The sequence below is a fragment of the Lagopus muta genome, chromosome 22 (genome assembly GCF_023343835.1).
Source record: "Lagopus muta isolate bLagMut1 chromosome 22, bLagMut1 primary, whole genome shotgun sequence".
In the NCBI taxonomy this organism is placed as follows: domain Eukaryota; kingdom Metazoa; phylum Chordata; class Aves; order Galliformes; family Phasianidae; genus Lagopus; species Lagopus muta.
This window is the reverse complement of record NC_064454.1, coordinates 3004229-3029371: the sequence shown is the minus strand read 5'-3', so window position 1 is coordinate 3029371 and position 25143 is coordinate 3004229. Positions and strand designations below refer to the sequence as shown.

Genomic DNA, 25143 nt, shown 5'->3' with positions numbered 1-25143 from the left:
GCCTGCGCTCTTAAAGCAGGAGGGGAAGCAAGTCTCAGAAGTCTGAGAGTCAAGGTAGAAAAGCACAGCCCCAGGCTGACCTGCCACTGCCAAATGCTGCAGAGCTGCTCCCATTTCAGCAAGGATTTTCAGGCTAGAAGTCTGGTGGATACCTAGGCAAATGCATGCTGTCAGACCCAATTGCTCATGCCAACAAGCACTACAGGGATTTGCACCATAACCTTTCCCAGCACAGTGAGACGATCAAGTCTTGGTGTTCAGTGCAGCAACTGTGCACCTCTGGGACAGCCCTGTAAGAGAGTCACTGACCTTAAAGCTGGGAGAACAGAGCTCAGCTACACCTGCACAGAAGGCAGTTCTGCCATTACAGCTGCATCCACTTCAGCAGAATCACTCCTGTGTAATACACCAGTTCCTACCCATTGAGCACACCATATCATAAGCCAGACTAAGTGCACAGAGCTACCAGCTGCACCCCATCCATCAGCCTCAGTGTGGTACATACAATTCCCTGTACCATCAGTCACTAAATCCTACTCATCTTTTCCCAAAGATGCCACGTAGAGAGGGAGCAAAGCCTTGGTTCCCAAGGCATCTATCTGTGCTATATCACAGAGGGTTGGCTTCCTTACATCCTAATGGCTAGTCAGCTTTGGGGAAACCATGAAGACAGCCCCTTTGCAGATACTGAGCCTGAAGCTAAGATACAAAAGACTCTTGGCCATTCTTTTCTGCAGGAAAACTCCTATGGACAAGAGGGAGCAATTAGGGCACTGTGGAGAGCAACCCCTGATGTTCTAATGCAAAGATCCCATCTCAGTAGCAGGACATGTGAAAGCTGAATGCCTGCATTGGTTTGGCACATCTCCTCCTTTGGATCTTGAACCCCTTGCTTTCTGAAAGGCAGAGCACATACACTAGCCAATAAGTGATACATGTAATACCAGAGTCAAAAGTAGGTGTACAGATATCACACAACTATATTTATTTTCTTGTAATCAAATACATCTTCAGCAGAAGGTTTGTTAAAAATACTCAAAATTGACTTGGACAGGGTGGTGGGAAAAGGCAAGGGAGATTTCTGGCTCCTCTCTGCTTCCTCCACCTTGCCCTTGTTACAGAGCTATGATTACAGTCTTGCCCAGCCCACATTTAGTAAAGTCTTCATTCTTGTCATGTTTTTAAAGCCTCCTTCCAACTCTTTGTCTCCTTTTCCTGTCTCCTCACACAGCTGCCTACTTACCCTGTAGGTAAACAGTACCAAAGGCAAGGACCATATATATACTATCAATATGAATGTTCTGAACCAGCAACTTTCCTTTGAGGCTTCCTTGGCTTCAAACTCCTATTCTCCACAATTCTTTACTTCAACAGTGACCAAAAGCACACACTCAATGATACTTGTACATCTTTTCACTACTTTCTCAGGTTAGCAAAGGAGACACCTATCTCCTTGCTTTCTCCTAGGCACAAGCCAGGAACACAGACAGCAATACTTCATGTTCCCTAAAATATGCTTCCAATATCAGTAAATGAAGCTGGATCCAAAGCTGGATGACCAAGTTGCCCGTTGACAACACAAATACAACAAGGGTAAATCACAGGGCAGTTCAACACTAACAAAGCACCAGGAAATGAGGCATTCCTGGTTTGGCTGTGAGCTTTGGGAAGCTGCTCATCCTTCCCTTGCCACAGCTGGAACAACAACTAGAGAAACTGAGGAACTCAGATATTTGCTTAGATGCAAAAGCTCTTCAAGGCATGGCTTGTCTTCTCTGCTGGGCTTCTGCCTTGTAAGCATTACAGAGATCCCAAAAAAGGAAGAATGGTTAAAGGCCATTGTGTCCCCCGGATAAAACCAGCAGCAGTCATACAAAAGAGAGTTACTCTATCACTACAACACTCATCCTGTGGCAGCATCTTATCCCTCCTGCTCCAAGCCTTCAACACGTGGCCTCTATGAGAACCCACCTGCCTTCTGCATATTTAGAACTCTGGCTGGTCCATGTTTCACATCTGTGAGACTGAATGAAGGCTGTTCCCCATTGCATTTCCTCCTATCATCCTGTCTGAAGCCTTTATTATGTGTCCACCCACACATCAGCCCATCACCCTGTGGGACTTGGCTCTTCCATGGGAATCAAAGACCTGTGCCCCATTCACACCAGTACCTGGGGTTCTGGGGGGGAGGAGGACCCAGGAATCACAGATTTGCTCAGCCACAACAGATTTCAGAGCTGTCTGCTTGTCAGCACTATGTGGTGAGCAGAATGAAGACACAAGCTCACTCATCACATCCCAGTGCCTCTGGAGATGCAGATACCCAGACTGCTTCTGAGTCAGTCCCATACGCAAGCTCCCCAACAGACCTCAGGACTACAAACCCTTTCCCCATAGGCTGTAAAGACAAACAGCCGTGTTCAACCCTTCTGCTTCCATTCTCTTTCTTTAGTCTCCTCTCCCGTTCTCTGCTCCTATTCAACCATTAACTTATACCTTTTCCTCCCCTTTATTTCAGCAGCCTTTTTCCCTCCCTTTTTCTTGCTGTCTCCCTTTTGTTCCCCCTCCTTCTACCATTCTTTCCCCCCTTAACTCCTCCCTCTCGCACTTCAACACATCTGTTTTTAATCAGAGGCATCAATTGGAAACAATAACCCTTTTTTATTCTAAAAACCTGAATGTTAAATATTTGAGCAAAGCAAAACAGTTCTACAAATCTGACACTGTGCCTGGAACAAAGACATTTTGTTCACCTTATTTTATCAAAGAGCTTCAAACCCCTTCATGGTACGCTGCTCAAAAACGCTGCCCTTTTTAAACTAAAAACACATTCCAAGAGGGGTCTGTATGACCATTACTCCTAAACAAAAAAACAAACATAACAAATTTGGATATTAAAAGGTTCCAGGCCATCAACCTGCTAATAACTAAAGCAGCACAAAAAGCACTGAACCCAAACACAGAAAACGGAGTTTGCCATAAAAGTTTTTTCCTTCGCAGATCCGAATAGCTCATCAGAAACGCATTTCAGTCGCACAGAGAGGGGCAAATGGAAGTTCGATTAAACACCAGAAAGCCAACCTACCTAAAAAGAGGATGGAAAGTGCAGACATTCCGTCTCCGTGTGAGAAAGGGACTTTTCCTCCCTTCTGCCTTCTCTCTCCCAGGAACGGCAGGCAGACCTGCACAGGATTCAAAAGAACGCCTCTGGAATGCGCCGAGAGTAATTGCATCCATGTGCCAGAGAAATAACCAACTTCACTCTTTCTTCCCTTCTGATATTCATCTCCTTTTCCATATTCTGTCCAGATACAGCGAGAGCTCACAGATCTGTAGCTGCTAATTCAGGGCCTGGAGTTTCTGGAAGAGAAGGGACAGAGCAGCAAGGAGTTCACATCGACAGCAGCACGGAGTGATTTTGCACGTCTGAAAAGGAAAGGAGAGAAGCGGGGGGAAAACACTGCGCTCAATGTTCACCACATGGCTGCCTCCCAGAAGAGCCCCTCCCTGCCATCAGCTGGGATTAATAGTGAAGACCAGTCATGTGGGTGAGGTAGAGCTAACTTCTAGCAGTAACATACAGAGATTTACCTCGGGAGGAGATGCAAGGATTTTACGAGCGTTGGAGAGGTTAAGTTTGGAGGCAGTGAAATCCAGCGTGGAAAAAGAACCAGATTCATCCCTTAGCGGCTCTCAGGAAAAGCACAAATGCTCTTCGCAGCTACAGACACATTCACATGAACACATTCAATATATGCAATGTGTATGCAGTGGGATAAGCTCCAGAATTAAAGCTTTTGGACTTACTAAAGGCTTGCTTCTTATCTAGTTTTTTTGTTTTGTTTTGTTTTTCCTTTTTGAGTAGATCTGAGTCTCTACGAAGAAAAATCTCAAGATTTGATCAAACCATGCATGTCTAAGAAATACTAGCTCAGCTTTACCAGGTTTTCTGCTGTGAAGACAAAACAGTTTCCATAAGACGAATCCAATCTAACAGGGAGCAGAGCTCACAGACAGTCCTGTCCACCTTTGAGCCGAAACAAACAGAACTGAACTTTTTAATGCTTCACTAAAATGCTTTTAAATCTCACTGCTTCCAGCAAGGCCATGGGAATGGTGTTGTTTTACACACACGCCTGCTCTGATCTGTTGTACTTCACACGCACAGGGCATGCTCACACCTTTACCTGTGTACCCCAGGGTACATCTCCAGTGCAGATAAACCAAGACCTTGCATCTTCCCCACACAGATAGGAACAGAAGGGTTATGTTGGCCACAGGAGCTCTGAAAGCAACCAAGAAGCTGATTGAGTGTTCAGATGGCTGCTCTGTGCCAATCTCTTACCACAGCTATACAGACACTGGGGCTATAAGAAGCTCTATAGGACTTAATTACCTTAGCTCCTTATTAATGTATGAGCTTTGCAAGCATTTACTGGAAGATGGGACACACTGCTACCCCAAACAATGTAGGGCCTGAGATACAGGTAGATGCATTTGAAAGAAGTAACATGGATGGAAATTTTCTTTCTATATCATGTTTTAAGCAGTTTCCTTTACCCCTCCTTACTTCACAGATAGAAATAAAACCATGACTCCTCTCCACAACATCTAGTGAGAAAATTGATGGACAGTGTTTGGCTAATACAGCCTGACAGCACAGGTGAATGGAACAGTTCCTACAGAGCATCACATACCATAGCTGGGAGCTGGGTACCCTCCTAACTTCTCCCCACACACTTGATCAAAGAGGCTGCTTGCTTTCAAATGGTTGAGTGGATCTGAGGGAATATCATCAATTTTCAGTGTAGGACATAAATCAATGGAAAAAAAGTGCATTGAATCCTTTCCCACCCCCTCCAGAAGAGAAGCAGCACTGTGCCTGTCTCACTGCATTACAAGTCTGACAGAAGATGTCCCAAGCAATGCTGTAAATACCCAGCATGCTGCTTTGCTTTCATAGAATAAATGCATCAGAAACAAAGAGAGAGATGTGGTGTCACCCAGTGCCAGCTGCCCATCCTCCACAGAAACACAGAGCTGGGATAGCTGGGAGGTGACTGCAGAACAGGGAAGGAGCCTGAGAATCAGAAGAGACCACGCATGTAGAGTCTCCTCCATCATCTCAAACAAGCCATTCCTCAGCCTGCTCCCATGCTGCAGTCCTTCTAGTAAGCTCCTCGAGAGGAAACCACACTTTGGGGTTCAGTGGGGATTCTCCCTCTGGCGTTTATACCTGTAATGGCAAGGGGATGTTCCTCCAGTGTCACCCAGTAAGGGCTGGGGAAGGCGTATGCTAGGACAAACATGCCGCTCACAGAGCACATCCTCTCTCAAGACCTCTGCTGAATATTTGGGGCTTATGTAGGTCTTATCAACAATACACTTTTTTTTTTTTTAACCCCCAGAAGGCGCTAATTCTTCCAGCAGGCTCATAAATTATTTCTCCTCCTCTCATACAACACCAGCACAGCATGGAAAAGGTATATCATACATTTCTCAGCAGGGGAAGAGCAGAGTAGATGAACTGTTGCTGTCATAAACGCTAAGAAAAATTAAGGTTTGGATTAAAATAGCTGACACCTGTAGAAACCCTCACGGGCCACACATCAGCTTCTCCTGTTCTTCTGTTCTTTCCACATCAACATCGGCCTCCTCCACATTGCTTTAAGTCCCATAAGAAAAATGCACTCCTAAACCCATACATCCCAAGAACCTGCTCAGCCCTTCTTAGCTCATTCCTACACCTTAGCTAGCAGAAAGCTTGTAGACAGCTCCTTTTTAAACCTAAACATACATCTTTCTTGCACATTCAGGCAAAGAAAAAGCAAACAATGCAGCTCTATTATCACCTTTCTTTATGTTTTCCTCCAGGAGCGTTAGTTCATGGCAATTGAAAGCCAGCCCTCTTATATCTATTCTTTTTGTCTGCCCTCCAAGATTCTGGGTAGAAAGTTACTCCATTCAGATGAAGTTAGCGAAGCAGCTTTTTGATGCAGGCAGTAGAAGGACAGGTGCCACCTACAAGGACAATCAACAGAACATGGTGAGACTGCTGAGCAAAGCTCTGCTAGGTTCAGCCTTTGGCAAAACATCCTTTGACAAAGCAAGACATGAAAATAAGTCAGCCTCTTTATGGGAAAGCTCAGAGCAAACAAGAAAGAATACTAGGGCAGAAAATAAAACCCTCCATACAGCTTTCACAAGTCTGCTGTTGGAGAGGTTACTTTGCACCACATCAGTGCTTAAACATTTACTTACAAACCAGTTGTTTGGAAGTCTCTCCTCTCCCATGCAGGCTTCAATAATTGATCATAAGAGCACCATTAGTCATTTAATATTAGTCAAAAGTCTCACTTCAACAAGCCTTAGCACTCGCTGTCAGTAAGTGCATCTTCAATAGGGAAACAAACAACTAAAAAGCTTCTTAAAGCTCTACTTAGACTTAAAGCATCTCAGGCCACACAGCTTAGTTCCCAAGCATTTATCCTGTAAGAATACACCCTCACTATGAAGTAGAAGAGCATGCCACACATATGTGACTAAATTAAAAAACAAATAACTAATGCTGGGTATTATTCCATTTTCCCAGAAAGCTCTGTGCAATGCAATGAAAAGCACAGCAAAGACAGCAGAGCAGCAAAGTCTGAGGCTGCAGCAAGTGAGTATCTAAGTAGTAAGATACTCATTTTTAATTAGGATTTGTAAAGGGCTTTTTTTAATTATTATTATGTTTTTAGAGTAAATAAATTTCTTCTGGAGCAGGGATGTGGTTTGGGCATGTGAAGTGAGTGTCAAATAAATACAGTGTAAGAAAGAAAAGACATTAGAGGAGGATTGAGGTTGAATCCCCCAAAAGCAGTTAGCAGTGGGATAAGGTTTTTGGGCTCCAAAAGGAAACAGGAAGATTTGTTCCAAACCAGAGAAGGCGAGGAAATGTCTTATTTGTAGAAATCTCTCTCTCATTTATTAATCTCATTACTTGTAACCATGACATGTGTAAAACCGATCTGCTGGCTGCTGCTGATCACCTAACTCAATTTACAAGTGGACAAAGATTTGTGATGTGCAGCAGCTGCTTGCAGGACTGCAGGAAACAAATCTGAAAACGTCACCCAACTGCTTAATAGGTGTCCTAATCCCCATGCTGTTACAGCGACCTGTCACAGCAGGGGCAACAAGTTTGGAATTCAAATCATCAGTGGAGATTTGTGGGTTTGCTGTCTAAAAACATTTGTTTTCTTCTAGCTCAGGGTTAAAACGTCCTGCGAAGTGAAGATGAGAGGGGGGTAATGTGGTTTTGAATGGCAGCCAGCTTGCTGCAAGCGAGGGGCCAGGCAGAAGCCCTCTGTCCCTGGGGCTTTTGGTTTAGTTCTTGCTAATACAGAGTTTGCTTGCAATATGTGGAATGTTAAAAGCCTATTTATTCAAGAATAACCAACGGGAAGCAATAAACTGGAGTTGTGTTCTATTGGTATTAAGTGGCTGGATTTGAACACCCACAGTATCGGAATCTGCTCTTTTCTCTGAGAGTCAACAAGCTGTTACTTTGCTAACCATCTGAAAATGGTCTTTCTGAGATGCTTAGAAATGATTTCATACCATAAGATGAAGGCTGTTGTTTGTAGGTTGCGTGTGTTTTGGTTTGGCATGATGTGTTTCTTCCTTCTCATGTTTGCAATTGTTGCACTTGAGTTGTGTTTTCCTTTTCAGCAGTCAAATGTTCTAAATGTGATGTTTAGAATGACAGAATAATTTCATTAGGTATCCAGTGTTGCAGGAAACATTTACAAAGCCATAAGGATAAATCCATTTTTTACCAATTCCAAATGGAACATACAGTTCTACAGAGTCAAGATTAGGAGATCCCAAGAATAATATGAATGCTGAAGCCTGCATGCTTCTATTGAAATTGCTCAGTATTTAGTTCTAATGACTGTGTGCTGTGGTCTTGATGTCTTACTGGGTTGAGCAGCATTTTTGCCTCTCGGTTGGAACAGCTTGAATGCATTGCTGAAATATTCTCTTTGTTGTTATTCTGCTCTTGTATCAATATAGTGCAGTGTACAACTGTTCTGACAGGCTCAAATGCGTGGAGTCAGTTATAAGGAAACAAAAAATCTAGGATGGTTTCAGGGCAGTCTGCATGCCTTATGGTCATTGTAGTTGGCATCAAATTGCTGTGCTGTGCCTATGGTGAGAGTACCACCAGGTATTTTTCTTCTGATTACATGTATGCGTTGTACCCACTGATAAATTGAACTTTGGTCTGTTGAAAAATGACTGTTTCAGTTTAAAAGTGCTGGCTTAGTGCATTCTTAATGGGTTTGGGTTGCTGCCCTGTGTCCATATGCTCTGAAAATGCTGAAGCCTGTGAAGCTGCCCAAGCACACTTACATGTGCAAACTTGTTGTACGCTCATGCATATGTGAGGTGCATAATTGCTCAGCTTTTCTCTTGCAGTTTGCTCGAGGCAAATGTCCTGTGAGGTTATGTTTAAATAATGCCATCTAAGATAATCATTTAATGTATATTACTAATTTAATGTGAGCTGTAAGGAGTGAAGGTTCCAAGACCTGTTCTTTCAGCTCCTATTAAGATGCTAGTGTGGTCACTGATGTTCTGATGCTGTCTCTGCAAAGGCTAAAAGACACTTGGAAAGGCTTACTGCTCAACTGGAAACCTTTTCTGACAGTCTCAGTGGCACAAATCAAACTCGAGACCTAGATCTTGGCAATTAGAGTGAGTCATTGCATCACCTAAGACTGCATGGGCAATATTCAGATGGGAGACTTCCAATAAATTGGCATGACATAAAAGGACACAGCTTTACCTGATGTACTGATCAAATTATAGCCATGCCTGGGAAGACAGGGAATGCAGGGGTCAGCAATGAGAGGGATGGGCAACAGCTGTATTGAATTCAGACAGCAGCTCTTTACCTGTGGACTAAATGAGTGGCATTCCTTGGTGTCCTTGGGGTTGGTGCTTTGAAATTCATGTTGGTGATCTGGATGATAGGACAAAATGTACCATCAGTAAGCTGACAGATTGAAATGTATGGTTGCTGTTAAGAGAACAGTGATGGGCTGAAGCAATGGAGCCTCCAAAGCATAGACAGAGGCCAATTTTGTGTGTTCTTTCTTCCTTGATTTTGACCGCATTTCTGCCAGTAATGATGGTGCTATTTCTTTCCTTTGCTGTTTGTTTCTTTATGGTGACTTCTGTTCTGTAAACTATTGTGTTGCAGCCCTTGCTTCCTTTTAGTTTTAGTGAAAGGAAAGCAGGTGGACAAGACAGTTTTCCTCAAGCTTCTTGAGAGCTGAATTACAATAGCCCAGCATCTCTAAGGAAAAAAACTTCAGGTCCCTGTAGTAAGGACAGACGCATAACAATTTCCTTCCTGTGCACACAGAAATATTCATGAAGTTGTTGAGATTGCTAGGCTGGAGCGAGAGCACAACATCAATAAGTAAAGAGCATCAGTATCTTACGACATTAGTGAGGAAAGAATGACATCTTTACTTCCATTTCCTTCTATTTTAGAACATTCAGGTTATAATATTCAGCTCAAAATGACACTTGAAGCAAGTTTCTGAAGATGTGACTAAAAAATCTACTTTGTGTTCTACTAGAGGAATCCATTAAGCTCAGTGGGGAATGTACAGATGTGCAAGACTTCCCCAAGCATCTCCACTGGGCATTTAGGTGTCTGAGATAGCTGGATGATGAATTTGAGTGCTTGACTTCGGGCTGGAGATGGCCTGGAGGAATGTCAGGTTCCCCAGTAAGTGTATATAGGCAAGCAAGGGAGCTGCTGGATCTCAGTATTCTGTCAGGGCTGGTAACTGTAGGCAACCTACAGGCTATTACTTGAGTCTTAGTCTGAACGCATCACCTCCAAGGCAGATCCTTTTTATTTGGAGCTATCTGCATACTTTATATGCTGTCCAACAGTAGGTCATTACCTCTCTAATACAGTATTATGTAGTTCCCATTGAAATAGGTGTAAAGGTTTGCCAGTTCTTCCATGCTGTACCCCCTACTAGGATGGAGACTTTGATCTTGGAGAATGTGGGGAGAAAAATCCGAGTGTTTCACAGTTCCATTTCTTACAGAAATACTTTCAAATCTAAGGCTCACCAACATCCATGCTAATGCTGAATACACCCAACAGACTCTGGCAAACTCTTGTAACTTCTTAGTGATTGTTTCATTCCTAATTGCAGCACAGAGTTGTGGAAGTGCTGATAGATTGCATAGGAGGAGGATGTTTGCTGGGTTAAGACACAGCTCAGGCTGGGAAAAGCTACAATGCATAATCCCATAACCTCTGGAACAAAACTGCACAGCTGAGATTCTCCCCTTTCCTACACATCTGGGGGCTGTTACATTTCTGAGAGGCTGGAGGTTCCCCAACTGCTGACTTGTGGCATCTCTTCTGTCCCTTGAGGTGATCAGTTCTCTATCATTTTTATCATGCTTGCTCCATTCCTGCGGAGGAAAAATCTCATTCAGATATCATTAGCTCTAGCTTCAGACAGACAATCTGAGAGGCAGCAATCCTCAATTACAGTCAGCGTGCACCTCCTCTATTAAACATTGCCACTGAAAAGCAATGCTCAGCCCAAGTACATGTTGCTGTTCTGGTGCATCAGCGGGGTGGTGAAAGAGGAGGGGCTTGGCAGACACAAACTCCTGTTCTGAATGACTTTACCTGGAGGTAATCTCTTCCGCCAGGCTGAGTCTGACATTAAAAATGGAAGAAGCCAGGGACATTTTCCACCCAAAGCTCAATGGAAAGTGGCAGGTGTCAGATTTTTGCAAATTTCTCTCTAACTCACAGGCTTCTGCTGACAGGGACTTGAAGGCTCCAACCTGGAAAAGCTCCAAACTGTATTTCTGCAACAAACTTAAAATACCAAATATTTTTAAAAGATGGAGGTGAGGGAGTGGGAAGGACAACAAGGTTAAAGGTAGAAATGGAAATTAGAAGCGATGTGGGGGAAAATCTCATTGGTGTGCTGTTAGCTGAGGATGCTCACTTGCATGCTGGTTCAGTCATTTAGAACACTGTGCCTTTGCCAGGAACACTGAACACGGAACAGGATTTTCCTTTTCTTGTCATTCAAGATGTGGAGGAAACTGTTCACTGGTTCATTCCTTTTACTGTCCCTTCCTAGGTTAGCACCTGCACCTTCTTCTGCATTACATTCAGATGCCCTCTATCCTGTATGCAGGTTAATTCTCAGTATCTTGCATCACTGTAGTGGTTGACCATCAAGTCAGGAATAGATGCTACAGGAAAGTAGATCTTAACTTTTGGTGAGTCATTTCCTGGATCTGACAGATACAGGATAAATCTGTCCTGAGTGGCACTTGTATGTTTTGTCATGGCAATACATTTCATGGAATTAACCAACCCTGCAGCCTGACTTGGATAGGACACAGCCTTCACTGAAGCAAGCAATGAAGATACCACCCTTCAACCACTTACTGTGTGTCAGCTGCATAGCGGTCTTTGTTCCTCCTCTTAGGCTGCTGTGACTACAAGTGATGCAACTAGGTTTAGATTGTAATTGGAGACACTGGGGAAAAGCTTGGGAACCTCTGCTTTCGGAGAGCTTTGAAGTACTGTGGAAATTGGCACCTAGGAAGTGGTGCTGTTCCCTCCCCACCTTCCACTGCAGCTTTCTTAGACAAAGGAAAGCAAACCATTGAATCTCTGAGCTTGAGACATGCAAATGGAATCCCTGCTCCCTGGGTAGGAAGAGGATTGAGTATTCATTGCTTGGAGGAAACCACTTTGCATAATAACCTGCTCAGTTTGCAAACAGAGGAATGAGTCCGTGTACAATATCTTAGGAAGCTTTTGCTTGTTTGTATCTGGACAGGAACTAGATAGAGACAACTTTCAGATTTGAGCTTTGGATTACTGCAACAGAAGAAGGTTTGAAGTGAGTTATTCTGGTTCAATTAGGCTGTGTGACCTGCTACACCTTTTTGCTTTCAGTTTGTATTGGCTGAATACCAAAGCTTGAAATACCTCATGAAATACCTTTTCTGCTTCAGCTTCTAATTATGACTACTTATGCAGGTGGAGTTTCTTAGTGTGATATATTCTTAGCTGAGGACTAGAGTTTCAGTTCAATGACCAACAGCCATGTTAGAAGCACAAGCAAGCTGCTAAAAGCCTGTGCAAAGTTGAATTTGAGGTTATTTTTTCTCTTACACTATAATTCATAGAATCATAGAAAGGCTTGGGTTGGAAGGGACCTCAAGGACCATCAAGCTTCAGCCCCCCTGTTCACTGATGTCCCTTTGTCATTTTACTCATTCTAGGTATTCTGAGAGTTTAAAGTAAAAAAAATCTTTTTAAAAAAATATGGAATAAGCAAGGGAAATACTTTGACTTCTGGAATAAAGACTTGTGATGTATTTCTATCCCTATATCCCTCACATCTTGTTGATGGACAGGAATTCAGTAATTGATGCTTAAGGATCCAATGAAACATTCAGGCTTCAGTAATATTGCCTCCTTTTGAAGAAAGACTGAGCAGATCTTTTGAAGGCATCTATATCATCACCTTCCTTTTCTAGCTGGAAACTGAACGTGGGGGTGTTCAGTTACTGGAATTACTAGGCAACACTGCTGTTCTGAAAACACAGGAGGGTTGAGGTTTAGGTTATTGCATCTCCTGTGTTGCGGTGCTTGGATTTTTAACTTATAATTACTTCCTCTATCTTTGGAAACCTGAGGACAGGAAGTTTGTTAGAGGAGAGGCAGGAATGAGTTCTTTCTGTTGGAGCAATAGTTTTGGTTGCTTTCGTTGCAAATGTTTTAGTGAACTTCTAAGCAAGCTGTCACGATGTGTTACTGTGAGAATTAAGGAGAATCTCCATAAACAGGTTGTAAAGGGACAGCAATGTGAACCACGCTGTTGCTTTGACTGCATTACAAACAAATGGTTTTAATAGCCTCCTCCAAAGAGGACAGCTGCTGAGAGCTGATGGCAGCCAAAGCTTCAGGTGAAGAGCTACTCAGGAATCTTGTCCTGGTTGTGAAACACAAGAATATTCTCCCTGCCTTGTGGAAGATAAAATCTGAAGACAGAACAACTGAGTTTGGTCAGGGTAGAAGCCCAGCAAATGGAGTTTTCAGTGTGATGCTGGTTGGTAGTGAGGTGTAATGGTAGAGCACAGGAACCAGGCAAGCACGGTTGGATCTTCTCCTTTACACCACCCAAGCTTTTTTGCAAGGAGTAACTTAAAGACTCCTTGAGCCACAGGCTGTAGCTGAGAAATGACAAATTGTAAACAGTCTGAGGCTTTAATGTGGTCAGTGTATGCTTAGCTATGCTCCCAACTACATGTTGAGATAAGGTGACCTATCAGTGTCCTGTATGAAGTATGTCTGTGCATGGGGGTGACTGAAGTCCTTGAAACTCTTCCTGGTTTTGTGCTTATGCCTGTGCTTAGACTCACACAATGTATGTAACAATGCACAGATTACCACGTCTGGGAGTTTTCTGTTGATGGTAAGTTGTCCTTTAACCCTGGTGTATGTAAAAGGTTGAGCATTATATGATCCTTCAGCATGGAGCTCTGAATTATTTATGACTGACCTTCAGAAGTAAAGGAAAAAAGGAAAAAAACAACAAAAAACAAAAACCAACACAACTGGGTAATGGCAATGCTCTCAAATGTAAATATTGTTTTGTAAGTACACTGTGTGTCTGTTTGGAACTGAAGACAAAATATGTCTGGAAGATAACACAAAAAGCTCTTTGGAGCCTACACTGTGGAAGCTGTGCCTGCTGTCTGAGCTGGGAGATGCTGGGTGGTCTGGCTGTTACTGGCTGGGGAAGCAAGTTCCAGCCCTTGCAGAGCAGGCAGATGGAGCTTTTCTCTTATGCTGCATCCCATCATTCATACTGAGGCAAAAGAACAATGAGATCACTTGCTGAGAAGTTCATCTCTGGGCAAACCAGATGCTCCATTGCTGATGTTGCTGGGGTTATGTAAAAGGGGATATTTCTGGTTTAACAGATGCACAGAACAAGCCATCTCCTAAACTAGCTGCTTTACTGAGTAACTGTGCAGTTATCAATCTTTAGCTTTGTTCTTGTGGACATTCAGAAGGAAAGAAGTGTTGCATCAACTGTTAACGTGGGTGAGTTCCATGTTATGTGGCTGTGGGACAGAGTAGGTGGACAAAGGCTGCAGAAAAGCTGGCATATTTGCTAGCACCTGATCTAAAGTGGCGTGACAGCATTGGGATGCGAGCTGAAGGTAGGATTTGTACCTCAACAATTGGTTTCCATGATGCTTGCTCAGCTCTTTGGGCTGCCATGCTCTTCACAAGGCTGTGTGGGCCTTTTGTGAGCTGTCTCCTGACACCTGAGTGCAGAAGGTCTGCATTTGCTATCAACCATGTCCAGGAGCCTGTTAATGTATTTCAAGCAGTTGTGTCAGTTGTTACAGATAAAGAGCCAGATGTTTCCAGCATGTTGTGGATTTTTTGGAGTTGAACTGCAAGAAGGAAAAAAAAAAAGAGTTGTTTCATAAATAATTCACAGCCCTTGCTCTGTTAAGATTAGTGCTTGTAACTGGGCAGATGCCCATCCACATTGCTGTATTTCCTGGAGCTTCACCGTGTTGAAACCTTGGTGACTGTGGTGTGGTGTTAATTTCTCTCCAGCAGCACAGCATTGTCCTACAAGCAAATGGAGGAGCAAATTGCAAGAACAATGAGGATGCATTCTGTAACCAAACATCTGTTTTCTAAGCAAGCTGGATTTCTAGAGTGAGAGACATAAGAGTTGAAGCAGCTTCCTCTTCTAGAACTTATTTGCTGAACAGATCATGAATTTGAGGATTGCAGTTGAAGATGTTTGTCTCAGTAATAGCTTGCTTTTGCCATGAGTGTATAAGTGGGTGCCCCATAAGGAAGGATAATGAAATCCATAACAATTCTCAGGATTACACCCAGGAAAGAAGGGAATCTTAAAGATGCTACAAGCTTCCTGTAAATTTTCTTTCCTTCATTCATCAAGATGCTTGTGATTGCTGGTAGTTAGGAATGCAGCCTGTTCCTACTCTGTGTTTTGTACAGTGAAGTAGAAAATGTCTCCTCGTTTCAGATTCTCCTCTGTCACATTGATTACAGTGATCTTAGAGAAGGATGGGATGATCTTTAGCAGCAGAAACCCACGATTTCTTGCAGATTCTGTGCTCTGCAGGAAATGCTAAAAATTGGTCATCCTGATGGTGAATTTCCAACAGAGCTGGACCTTGAGCTGAATTACATCCAACTACAGCTCCTTAAATTTCTGAATTTAAAGAGGTGTTAGAAGCTGATATTAGGAATAGATAAAGCACTGATGGTCAGTAGATAGCATGTGCTAAGCTAGATTGTTCTTGACAAGGATCTTTCCTTCTGTTCTCAGTGGGCTGTTTATCACTGCTGTATCCAGCACTCAGCCATTCCAGTCAAATTTCTTTACCTAAGGAAAGATTAAAGCTCTGCATGATTGCATGCTTAAGACAATTTCTTGCTCTGACTGATGTGGCAGTAAACCAGGGTTGGTGTTAAGGAATGCCCTCTTTTGTGCCTTCTGTGTCTTGGTGAAATCATCTACAAAGCAGGTGCTGCTTGCACCCCATTCTCAGGCAAGTGAGGTGAAATCAAGCACTGATTTGTATTTATTTTTAGCATTTTTTATTTCAGCTGTGTGTTTTTATTTCAGCTAAGAGTTTTGAAGGTGTCAGTTGATTTTAAGGTGATTCTAGACTGAATTCTGGGGCTGCTGAAAGAGTGTAACATGGGACGTCTCCATCTATTTGACTTCATTTCTACAGGGGAAGATTAATGGGTCTTGCAGCATAACTTGATGTGCTGCTTCATTCTGTGGCCTACATAGAGAATGAAGGTATCAGAGTTTGATCCCCAGCTAGAGAACTTGTAGTGGATGCAATTTTTGCCTTCTAAATATGCCTATAGTATGCAGTTTGTGGGTATTGCCATTTTTAGGAGTGTTTATTAACCTGGTAATGTGAGAAAGGGGGAAAAAATGGCATAGCTTTTTGCTGAGGACAAGCACAGCTGTATCAATGAATTAAACAGAAACACAACATTTCTCAGCAATTGCTGGGCACAGCATTTTCAAGGGATGTCAGCAGTGCATATGGTAAGCAAGTATGTTCATCAGTCTGAGGTGAAATAGGAAAATTCAGAGTACCTTGAAATGAAAATGGAACAAGGGACCTATAAATGGAAAACAGTCTATTCTAGTCATTAAATATTGAGGCATATGTCAAAACAGATGAAACTGATGAGAGAATGCTTCTGTTGATGCTATTGTTATGAAAATTAGGAGTGGAGTGAAGATGCACAGCAAGATGAAAGCTTGGGGGTATGTCAGACATAGGTTTATTGCAATTACTGTCCAGAGACATTCAGATTAAAATTACCCTGACGCAGGACTGCACGTCTCTCTATCCTGTCCCTTAGATACACAGGGGGTAGTTGAATATCATGTGTTACAGCAGCGTTGGAAGTCTTCGTTCAGAACTGTGCACACTGACATGAGATCCTCTACAAACACAGAACGTCCCTGATTGTCATTTCTTCCTCTCTGTTGGGCTAAAGGAAAACTTGGCAATGCTTTTCTGGAAAATGTGTTAGCAAACCACGCAGTCAAATCTCAGGTTCCTTCCTTGGGCTTTTAGTTATGAGACAGAGCCTGGAAATTCATCATTTCCTTTATTTGTTTAGTAACGATGCCACCGTGTGGGATCGCTGGGTAGCAAGGAGGGTTGCTGTGCAATGGTGGCTTGCATTGCATTCCACTTCCCAACGGTGGTGGGAGGCCTTCAGAAGAAAGCCTTTCCTGTGCTATCCTCATGTCCCTAAAAAAGAAAAGAAGTAAACCCCAGAAAGTCATTTGGTGTAAAGAGGAATCACTGTGCCTTTCTTTCCCTTAGTGAAGATGTGTGTTCCCAAAGGACGGGGAGTGGCTGGGGGAATACTTTGGCCTGCAGCATCAGCACTGTAATTGTGATGTGCTGTGATAGCTGGTGACAGTGATGGGCAGAAGAAAGCAAATCTGTTAATAGGGCAGAGGGAAGCTGTGTGGATTTCTTAAGTTCTCAGTTGAATATCACATCTTCCTTCCTGCGAGGATGAGGTGTTCCTCAGTTTTTTTCTAAGAATGAAATATTAGAAAAATGCTCTAATTTCATAAAATGACTATCTGTAAGTTTTATTTTATTGAATCCACATTTGCCATATATATGTGCATTTTGCTTGCTGGCAGAATGCTTCAAGCCCCTGGTCTCAGTGTTTCTATGCGTAATGGCTTTAAATTTGGGGGATCACAGCCATGAAAAGAACCATGTATATTATTGTGGTTATTTTCAAAGGGATGTGATTGGAAAAGGGGTATTAGCCAACAAACTTGGGTCAACAAAGGGCCACTTGGGAACATGAGCGTGCATATGACTTGTTTGGTCACTCATACTCAGCTCCTAAACTGGAGCAGATGGATGTCTTCAGCCACTAGGCTGCTGTACAGCAGCTGACACACATCAGACTGTTGCTCTTCAGCCACTGGGTAACACATCCTCAACTCTCCAAAGCCTCCTTGGTACAGAGAAGCATCAGTACTGTGAGTCCAGTAACAGACACTTCACATCTCTACCTGTATTCCTTATCTATCTTTGGTTTGTTAGGATGAGCCTCTCGTGTGCTGGGAATGTGGTATATGTGCAGAACGTTTGTAAGCTTAATCTATATGGTCCTCCTGCAGAAAGTCAGTAGCAATCTGTAACTTCTATGTGTGCTGTGTTCTTATTGCAAAAGACACTAACCAAAAGAGTTCATGGCACAAGAAGTTTTAATCTAGACATGATGCCATTTATTTTCTTGGTAACTGTATTTTTCTCACTGTTTGACTGTAGAACAGCCTGGTTCTAAATAGGAAAATACACCCTGAAATATTGCTGCGTTTTTGTTAGCTAAATTCTTACAGAATCTTGCAAAGCATCCCTTTAAATTATAGGGTTGGGAGGGAACAAATGTCTGCTCGTTATTTCATGCTGCCACTGAAATACCAGATTTCTGTCACAAGAAACAAGTGTGTGTAAAATGAGCTTGTGGGTTGCCTGCAAACCAGAAGCATCCCTTCTGTTTTCATTTCACAATAAGTATTCCTGGGGGAGACTGCCAGCAGTTCTTACATGTTAACAGTGATTATCTTGATATGTAGAACAAGCACTGCGTGACTGGGATTTGGGTCCATCAGAAAACAGACTTAGCATACAAACTACAAATGCTATGGGGATGGGTAAGTATGAAGTGGAATAGAATGAAGGAGGTAGCTGGCTGGGAGGTGGTTTGTTGTGATTTGAAGCTGGAGCTCTGCTCAAACCTGGTTCATAGCTATGATTGGAAGCCACACTTGCCTGTTTTACTTTCATGCTCAGCTCAATGCCCCAGGAAGCAAACACCATTTTGGTTTAGCAGATGGAAAGATGAAAGATGTTTCAGCAGAGCTCAGAGCCTGAACAAGTACAGAACATCCAGTCTGTCTTATCCAGCTGTCTGTCTTCTAGATTTGCAGCTGTATGAACTTGCTGAATACAAGCATCAGTGAATAAATGTGGTGAGGCAGTGGCACAGATTGCTCCATCCCCAGAGTTGGGCTGGAGGGGGCTCTGAGCACCTGATGGAGCTGTGGGTGTCCCTGTTTGTTGCAAGGGCATTGGACCAGGTGGCATTTTAGGCTTGCTTTCGACCCAAACGATTCTACATAATTTTCAGAGGAGCCTGAACTGCCTGCCAGCTCCTAACCTGCTGTGTTGCAATCTCACCAGACCCCAAGGCCTGTCCTGTGTCCCAGCAGATGGAGCCCTTGCTATACAGGACAAATAGAGTTGAACAAGGGCGTTTGTTTATGAAGGTAGTCTAGACAGTGTCAGGTTAAACGTTAACCAAATGCTTTGCACAGAAATGGATGTGTGCCTGCACAATGGTGTGAGCCCATACTTAAAGCATCGTGCTGTTGTGTCTTAATTGGTATGCTGCCCATTTCCCTTCTCTGTTCTGTTGCCTTTTGCATTTAGTCCTTAATTCTGACTTAATGCTTCCCAGTTAGTGGAGTCCTGCTGACATCCCTAGAGAGCAGATGCTTTACAGTAATCAGTGTTCTCAGTAGCAATCAGCCTGCCTTTCAAGGGGTTAGCAATTCAGAATTTACATTGAAAATGACTGAACATATCAGACTGCAACATCTGAAATAAAGAAGCTGAAGGCTTGCTTTGAAATGGGGTGGCTTGTAGGGTTAGCATGAGAAAAAACCTATCTCAGCAAGCCAGGATGTGTGAGGAAACTTACTTTCCAGGCTGGAAAATGATGGACACAAACAAGATGAACTAGAATGCTTGTTTGATCTGGAGTGAGGCTTGAGTGAGGAGAGATCCATCACTGCTTTGTAATCCTCCTTTTCTCAGCAAGCTTTTCTTGGTCAAGAGGAAGACACAGGGAATGAGGCCCAACATCACCAGATCTGAAAGCACAGGAGGTATTTGGAGATGTGCTGATAAGTTTGGACTGTTCCATCACCTAAAAACAGCCCCAAAATTCTTGATAGAAGCACCTCAAACCTGTTGTGCACATTGGCAGCCGCCTCTGAGTGCAGTGTGGCTCTGCCACCAGACAGCTGAGGATCAGCAAAGCCAGGGTAGGTGATACAGCCTACCTGTGTGGTAAGCCTGCATTGTGGTGGTGATCTCTACCTCAGTTTGCTTTTATATTAAGACCTTGGTATGCTAAGGAGAGCACTTCCCCCAAGAGCCTTTTGTTTGCAGTGCTCCTCTTGCCTCCTGATTTCAAAAGTGTCATGGCACTGTGTAGCAAAACTCATGCTTTTTCCTAGTCTGTCAGCAAGCTTAAATATTGGGCATGGATTTACTGAAGGGGGCTCGAAGGGCTTGAAGCCTCTGACAGAAAACTATCAGGGTAATGTATACTCTCACTTCATAGCAGTTCTTCCTCCCCTGTTCTCAGCTTTGGGGCTGTCTGCTACTGCCTGCTATCAAATGAGAAATGTAGCCCCTGGGAGCACACTGGATGTGGTCGTGTAATAAAGCCAAGCAAGCAAAGGCTGCGGTAGGAACATAAGTCAAGGGAAAAGATAATGATTCTTCTACAATTTGATATGAAGCCTGCAGCTATAAATAGAACGGTCTGGAATAAAATCTTCATATGAAAGTCCATAATTTGCTGTAGTACTAAAAATAATTTTGGTTGTTCCTGTCTGGCAGTCCTGCTGCTGTCGTAACCCCTTGGCAGACAGACTGTGAGCCACTGGCCTTGGCTGCAACATCTGATCCCTCAAGGCTCAAAATTTGCTGTTTTTCTTATACCTACTGGAGACTGGCTTGAGGACTTGTCTACTTTTCAGTTCTAGGAGATGCATTATGCATATTCCTATCGATTCTGAGCATAGTTAGCCAGAAGACTGCTCAGTATCCCACAGGAACAAATGCTGCAAGAAGAATGAAATACAAATACAAGAATTCTGAGTGACCAACTCAGTTCTGTACATCTCTATAGGCAGCTCAAGCTTGGTTTTTTCATTGCACTTAACCTTAAAGCAACAACAAACAGAACCGAACAACACAGTGAACGTGACCCAAATGTATAAAAATATTAATGGAGTTTCATAAATTAAGCAGAAGGTACCTAGTGAAGTAATTTTAATTAAGTAGAGAGTAAAAAAACCAGAAGTTGCTAGGATGTCTTCTGTGGCTTTTCTCTTCTGTTTTTGCTGAATGGATTTGTTGCACTGCAGTGGAATATTGGCAAATGACGCTGCATCTTTTTCCTCCCCTAGGATATTTGCTGATAGATCTTGCACAGAGCGATTGCTATGAATATTTTACTTTGCTGTTCAACAGGCTAAAATGTGCTACCTCAGGAAACTATGAAATATTAATGCTTTCTATTCAGCAAACGATGAGCGAATAATCCAGGTCTTGGATCAGACATGTTTCAGATGATCTGGATCTAGATTCCTAATGCAGAGGGCTTTGTTTGGCTAATATGGGAATAATGAATTTGCATGCAATTTTCTCCTATGGTGAAGTTGAAAATTCAAACTGTGTTGTCCTGCAGCCTGATGGGAACGGGCTGCCAGATTCCTCCAGCTTACACAGCAGGCAGAATGCTTCCTTCTCCCTTCTACCAGCCAATGCAGCTGGTGTTTTTAAGACAACTCAAAGTAGATTGGAGAATCAGGAAAGCTGATGGATTACTTCCATTTGCTTCCTCCAAAATGCTCCCTCTGTGCAGGCAGGAGGGCCTGCTGTAAGATGAGGGTGAAGGATGCTCAGGGCCTCCAGGCTGAACAGTGCAAATCTCCAGACTTGTGCCGAATTGACCTTCTGGTAACTGGGTATCTTTGGTATTTGGAGTTATGACTTGGGCAATAAAAATAGACACCAAAGTCAACAAACGCAGAAAGCCATCGCTCCTTAGATATTTTAAGGTGCAAACATTTTAAATCTGCAGGTATGTGTTTGGACAGTCGTGTTTAAATAAATCCGCACAGCATGGGCCACAGGATTTGACTGAAAATATTACAATGAGTTGATTCAGGGATCCCACTGAGAGATGGGAGCAGCTGTGACTTTGTTGCTGCATTCCTCCAATTTCATTGTGGAATTCTGGACTTCTTCACACGGTGCAGAGGTTGGCATGGTTTGTACAGATGTCAGAAACCCCAGGATTGAAGGAGAGATGCTAAAGCTTCAGACACCTGATGGTTCTTGTCTAAATGTGTCTGAGAAGTTAAGGCACAAGGGATTTTTTGAACATGGTGTGTTGGGCTTTGGCATCTCCAATTAAACCAGGGACAGTCAGTAGTGTTCAGTGTACCCAAGGTCAGGTTTATTCTGGTTACTTTCATCCCTGAAAGACTAGCAAAGTTTCTGCTTCAAAGGCAGATGCTCTCCCCATATGCTCCATGCCATTTCTTTTCCAGCATCAGATTGGAAGTTTTCTTATTAGAGGATTTTGAAGAAGAGCTGTTTTACAGTTTGGCAGGAATGATGCCCTTGCTATACTGGTGATTTTACACTGGCTTTGTTGTTCTCTTTGCTTGCTGCTTCAAAGATTTTGAAAAATGTTGTATAAGGTAGAAGGAGAAAATTGAAGAACTGAATTTGAGCAGTGCTTCTTTATGGGGTTTTTACTTGGTAGGGAATGAACAGTGTGAATATTCTAAATGACCAATAAAATAGGTTCAAACTTGCTTTTTCCTGAATTTCAGCCTGTGGGGCTGAGAGTTGTATTCCTTTTACATCCATTATTAAACACCCCGTCTTTGAAAGAAGCCTCAAGGCCACAGCTTTTCCTCATGAGCTTTACTCTCTGGTATGCATTATTGCTGTTTATTGCTTGTCTGTCTGTCTCTAATGTAATCTACATGCACTTGTCTTGGCCTTGATGGCAATGGTCATTTGGATGGGAGGAGTGGAAGGAGTATGCTGAAGGTGCAGTAAGACCTGTGCTTAGCTTCTAGCCTTTCAAATGGAAGTCTCCAATCATGGCTTCTGCTTCTCTAGCAAAGATTTGCTCCTTCTTGGAGCCATACTCTTCTTCAAGTCATACTCTTGGCTGAGGGTCGGTAAATAAGCCATTTTGTTATTTCAAAGAGGACTTGATCGTCATCTTGTTCACTCCTGTTAAGTCAGTGCTGGAATGGTTGATTGAGCACCTGGGTGCAGCTGCCCAGGGGGCAGAGGAAAATTGTTTGCACCTGTGCTCCCCAGGTGGCCAGAACGAGTGGACCCAGAATGCAGCCCTTCTGAGCTCATATAAGGGCCAGCCACTGAAGGGAGAGCAGCCCTTGGACCTTGGCTGCTTTCTGAAGTGGAGTGCTGCATGGCAGATGAAGCCCTTCACCAGTTGGGTGAGTTTGCCTTTTTCTTTCCATGTGTAACTGTTGGTCTACCTGTGAATTCTTTGCCTGGGATTGCTAACGATCTGTCAGAAGCAATTTTGCTTTCTGTGAGCAGAGCAACTCTCCTTATCAAACTGTTATGGATTGCAGAAGGAATAAATAGCTGTGAAGCCCTTTGTTCTGTGGTTCTGCTAGAACTCCACCAGATACAGCCTACAGAGTCTTTGTGCTGCATGCAAGACTTAGATAATGGGATTCTTTCCTCAGGAAAGGAATCTTGAAGCTGGCATATGCTTTGCTGCTTGGTCTGTTTTGCCCAATTCTATTATTAGGGTTTTGGAGGCTATAGCTTTTTCTTTGTTTTGTTTCATGTTGCTCATCTGTGTGTTCTCATTCCTTTTGTGAGTATTCTGAGGGAAAAAAGACTTAAGTGTGGTTCACAATGGTTCATTGTGGAAATGTAGATCCTATGGTTGAGCGCTTCTGCCAGGGAGTATTGAACTGGAAGCTGATGGAAGAGAAATAATTGTAGTGTATGTATTTAATCTAGTCTGACTTCTGTTGCTTAAGGAGTGGCGAGTTGTGGTGTAAGTGGCTTGTAGACCAAGAAATTCTAGAAATAGTTCTAGAGGTAATGGAAGCCTCGTGCTTCAAGTCTTCTGCTGTCCGTCTGCTTTCTCTTCTTCAGCACTCCCAGGTACTGAGATGCCTTTTAGCTTTGGAGTTTTCTGTTGCCTTTGTTTGAAATGTTTGTTCATGTGGAGCAGGGGAGATTGTGAGAAGAAATGAGATGAAAACCCAGGATCTGCTTCTGTATTGAGGCAGCGTATCTCAGAAAATAACCTATTTCCTGTGCCATGGCATGGGAATGTGATGCCTATGTGGGTTCTTTTAAGTGTTTTGTTTCTCCTTTGTGAAGCTGCGCTTCTTCTGTAACTTATCAATATCCCTGTAAGTCTGTGAGGTCAAACAGTGTTCTCTGAAGCACTGGATTAGCTTTGTGCTGACTGTAACCTTGCAGAAGGGGCTATGGGAGGTAAAATGGCAGAGCTGCCTAAAGTGGTGCAAATTCTTTCCCCTCTGAAGGAAACAATGTGACTTTGTACCTGAAAACTGTATAACTACTGTAAGTGTAGGGAGTGTGTTTTTAGTGCTGTTAACTTATTTACCTTCACAAGTCGCCATCAGTCCTGTGGAAAACCCTGTGTAACTTTGCCATCCTCAGTGTATTTTAAGCTGTGCATTGACAGCTCTGTTTGCAAGGATGCTTTTCTGAGACATGGGGTGATGTGTGGAGTAGTAGTAGGCTTCTGGAAGGAGTGAGCATTGCTTTTTATAGATGAGCACTCAAAACAAGGGACTAAGATAGCCTCAACATAAAATTCCTTGAGTAATGGCTGTATCTGAATAGCAGCTGTATTTTGGCTTCTGAGAACAGAATCCTTCAAATCCAGGTAGGCTAACCCCAAACAGTGATTATAATGTTAAGTTTGCAGAATGTCTGGATGCTTCCTTGCAGATTAAGCACTGCTGGCTTTGTGCTGTCAGCCTGCAGAACTGCCTGGTTGGAGGGAACTGGGGAACTGTGCCTTCCACAGGCTTTTGTTGCTGAAGAGCATTGATTTTGGGTTCTGTGTTTGCTTGTGCACAGCTGATAGGGAGTTATAGACAAAGTTTCCTTGCTTTAATGGTCCAGGGATGGCTGTGTTTGGATCATTGGTACTTCATAGAACCATACAATGTACAGAGTTGCAAGGGATCAGCCAGGATTGAGTCCAGCTTCAGTAAATAATATCCCAGTATTACAGTGGTTACATGTAAAATATTCCCTGTGTAGGGAGTGACCCCATATGTGACAGTAACCTAGGCTGCAATTTTCTAGAGTCTAAAATAGAATCAGAATGAGGGTGGAGCTTCACCACTGGAGTATGATTCCATTTAATTAACATATTTAATGTAAAAGGTCAAGAAAATACTTCCCATTTGGACACTGTATGGGAATGCAAGCAGATGGGGTAATGTAGCAGGCTGGATTTGAAGACCAAGGAGGTGTAGTCAAGCTGTTCTTTGAGCAAAACTTTATTTTTGTTCTAGAAAGGTGGTTAAAGTTGTTGGGAGGTGGCTGTGTAACTTGGTAGCCAGCTGCTATCTTGTATATAAGTTTTGTACAACCCAA

At 43.0% G+C, this 25143-nt stretch overlaps 1 protein-coding gene across 2 annotated transcripts in view; it reads right to left on the bottom strand.

The window, feature by feature from the left end:
* LOC125703691 (CXADR like membrane protein) overlaps positions 1 to 5921 on the bottom strand; it is a 39425-nt gene extending 33504 nt beyond the window's left edge. The window contains exons 1-2 of one of the 2 annotated variants that reach the window (XM_048968492.1): positions 5853 to 5921; positions 3086 to 3360 (exon numbers count right to left, since the gene is read on the bottom strand). In XM_048968492.1, the coding sequence (XP_048824449.1) occupies positions 3086 to 3233 (148 nt within the window). In that variant the 5' untranslated portion in view covers positions 3234 to 3360; positions 5853 to 5921. Of the gene's footprint in view, positions 1 to 3085; positions 3361 to 3591; positions 3865 to 5852 lie in introns of those variants that run through there. The other variant, XM_048968491.1, reaches the window with a different exon arrangement.
* Between the last annotated feature and the right edge of the window lie 19222 nt (positions 5922 to 25143).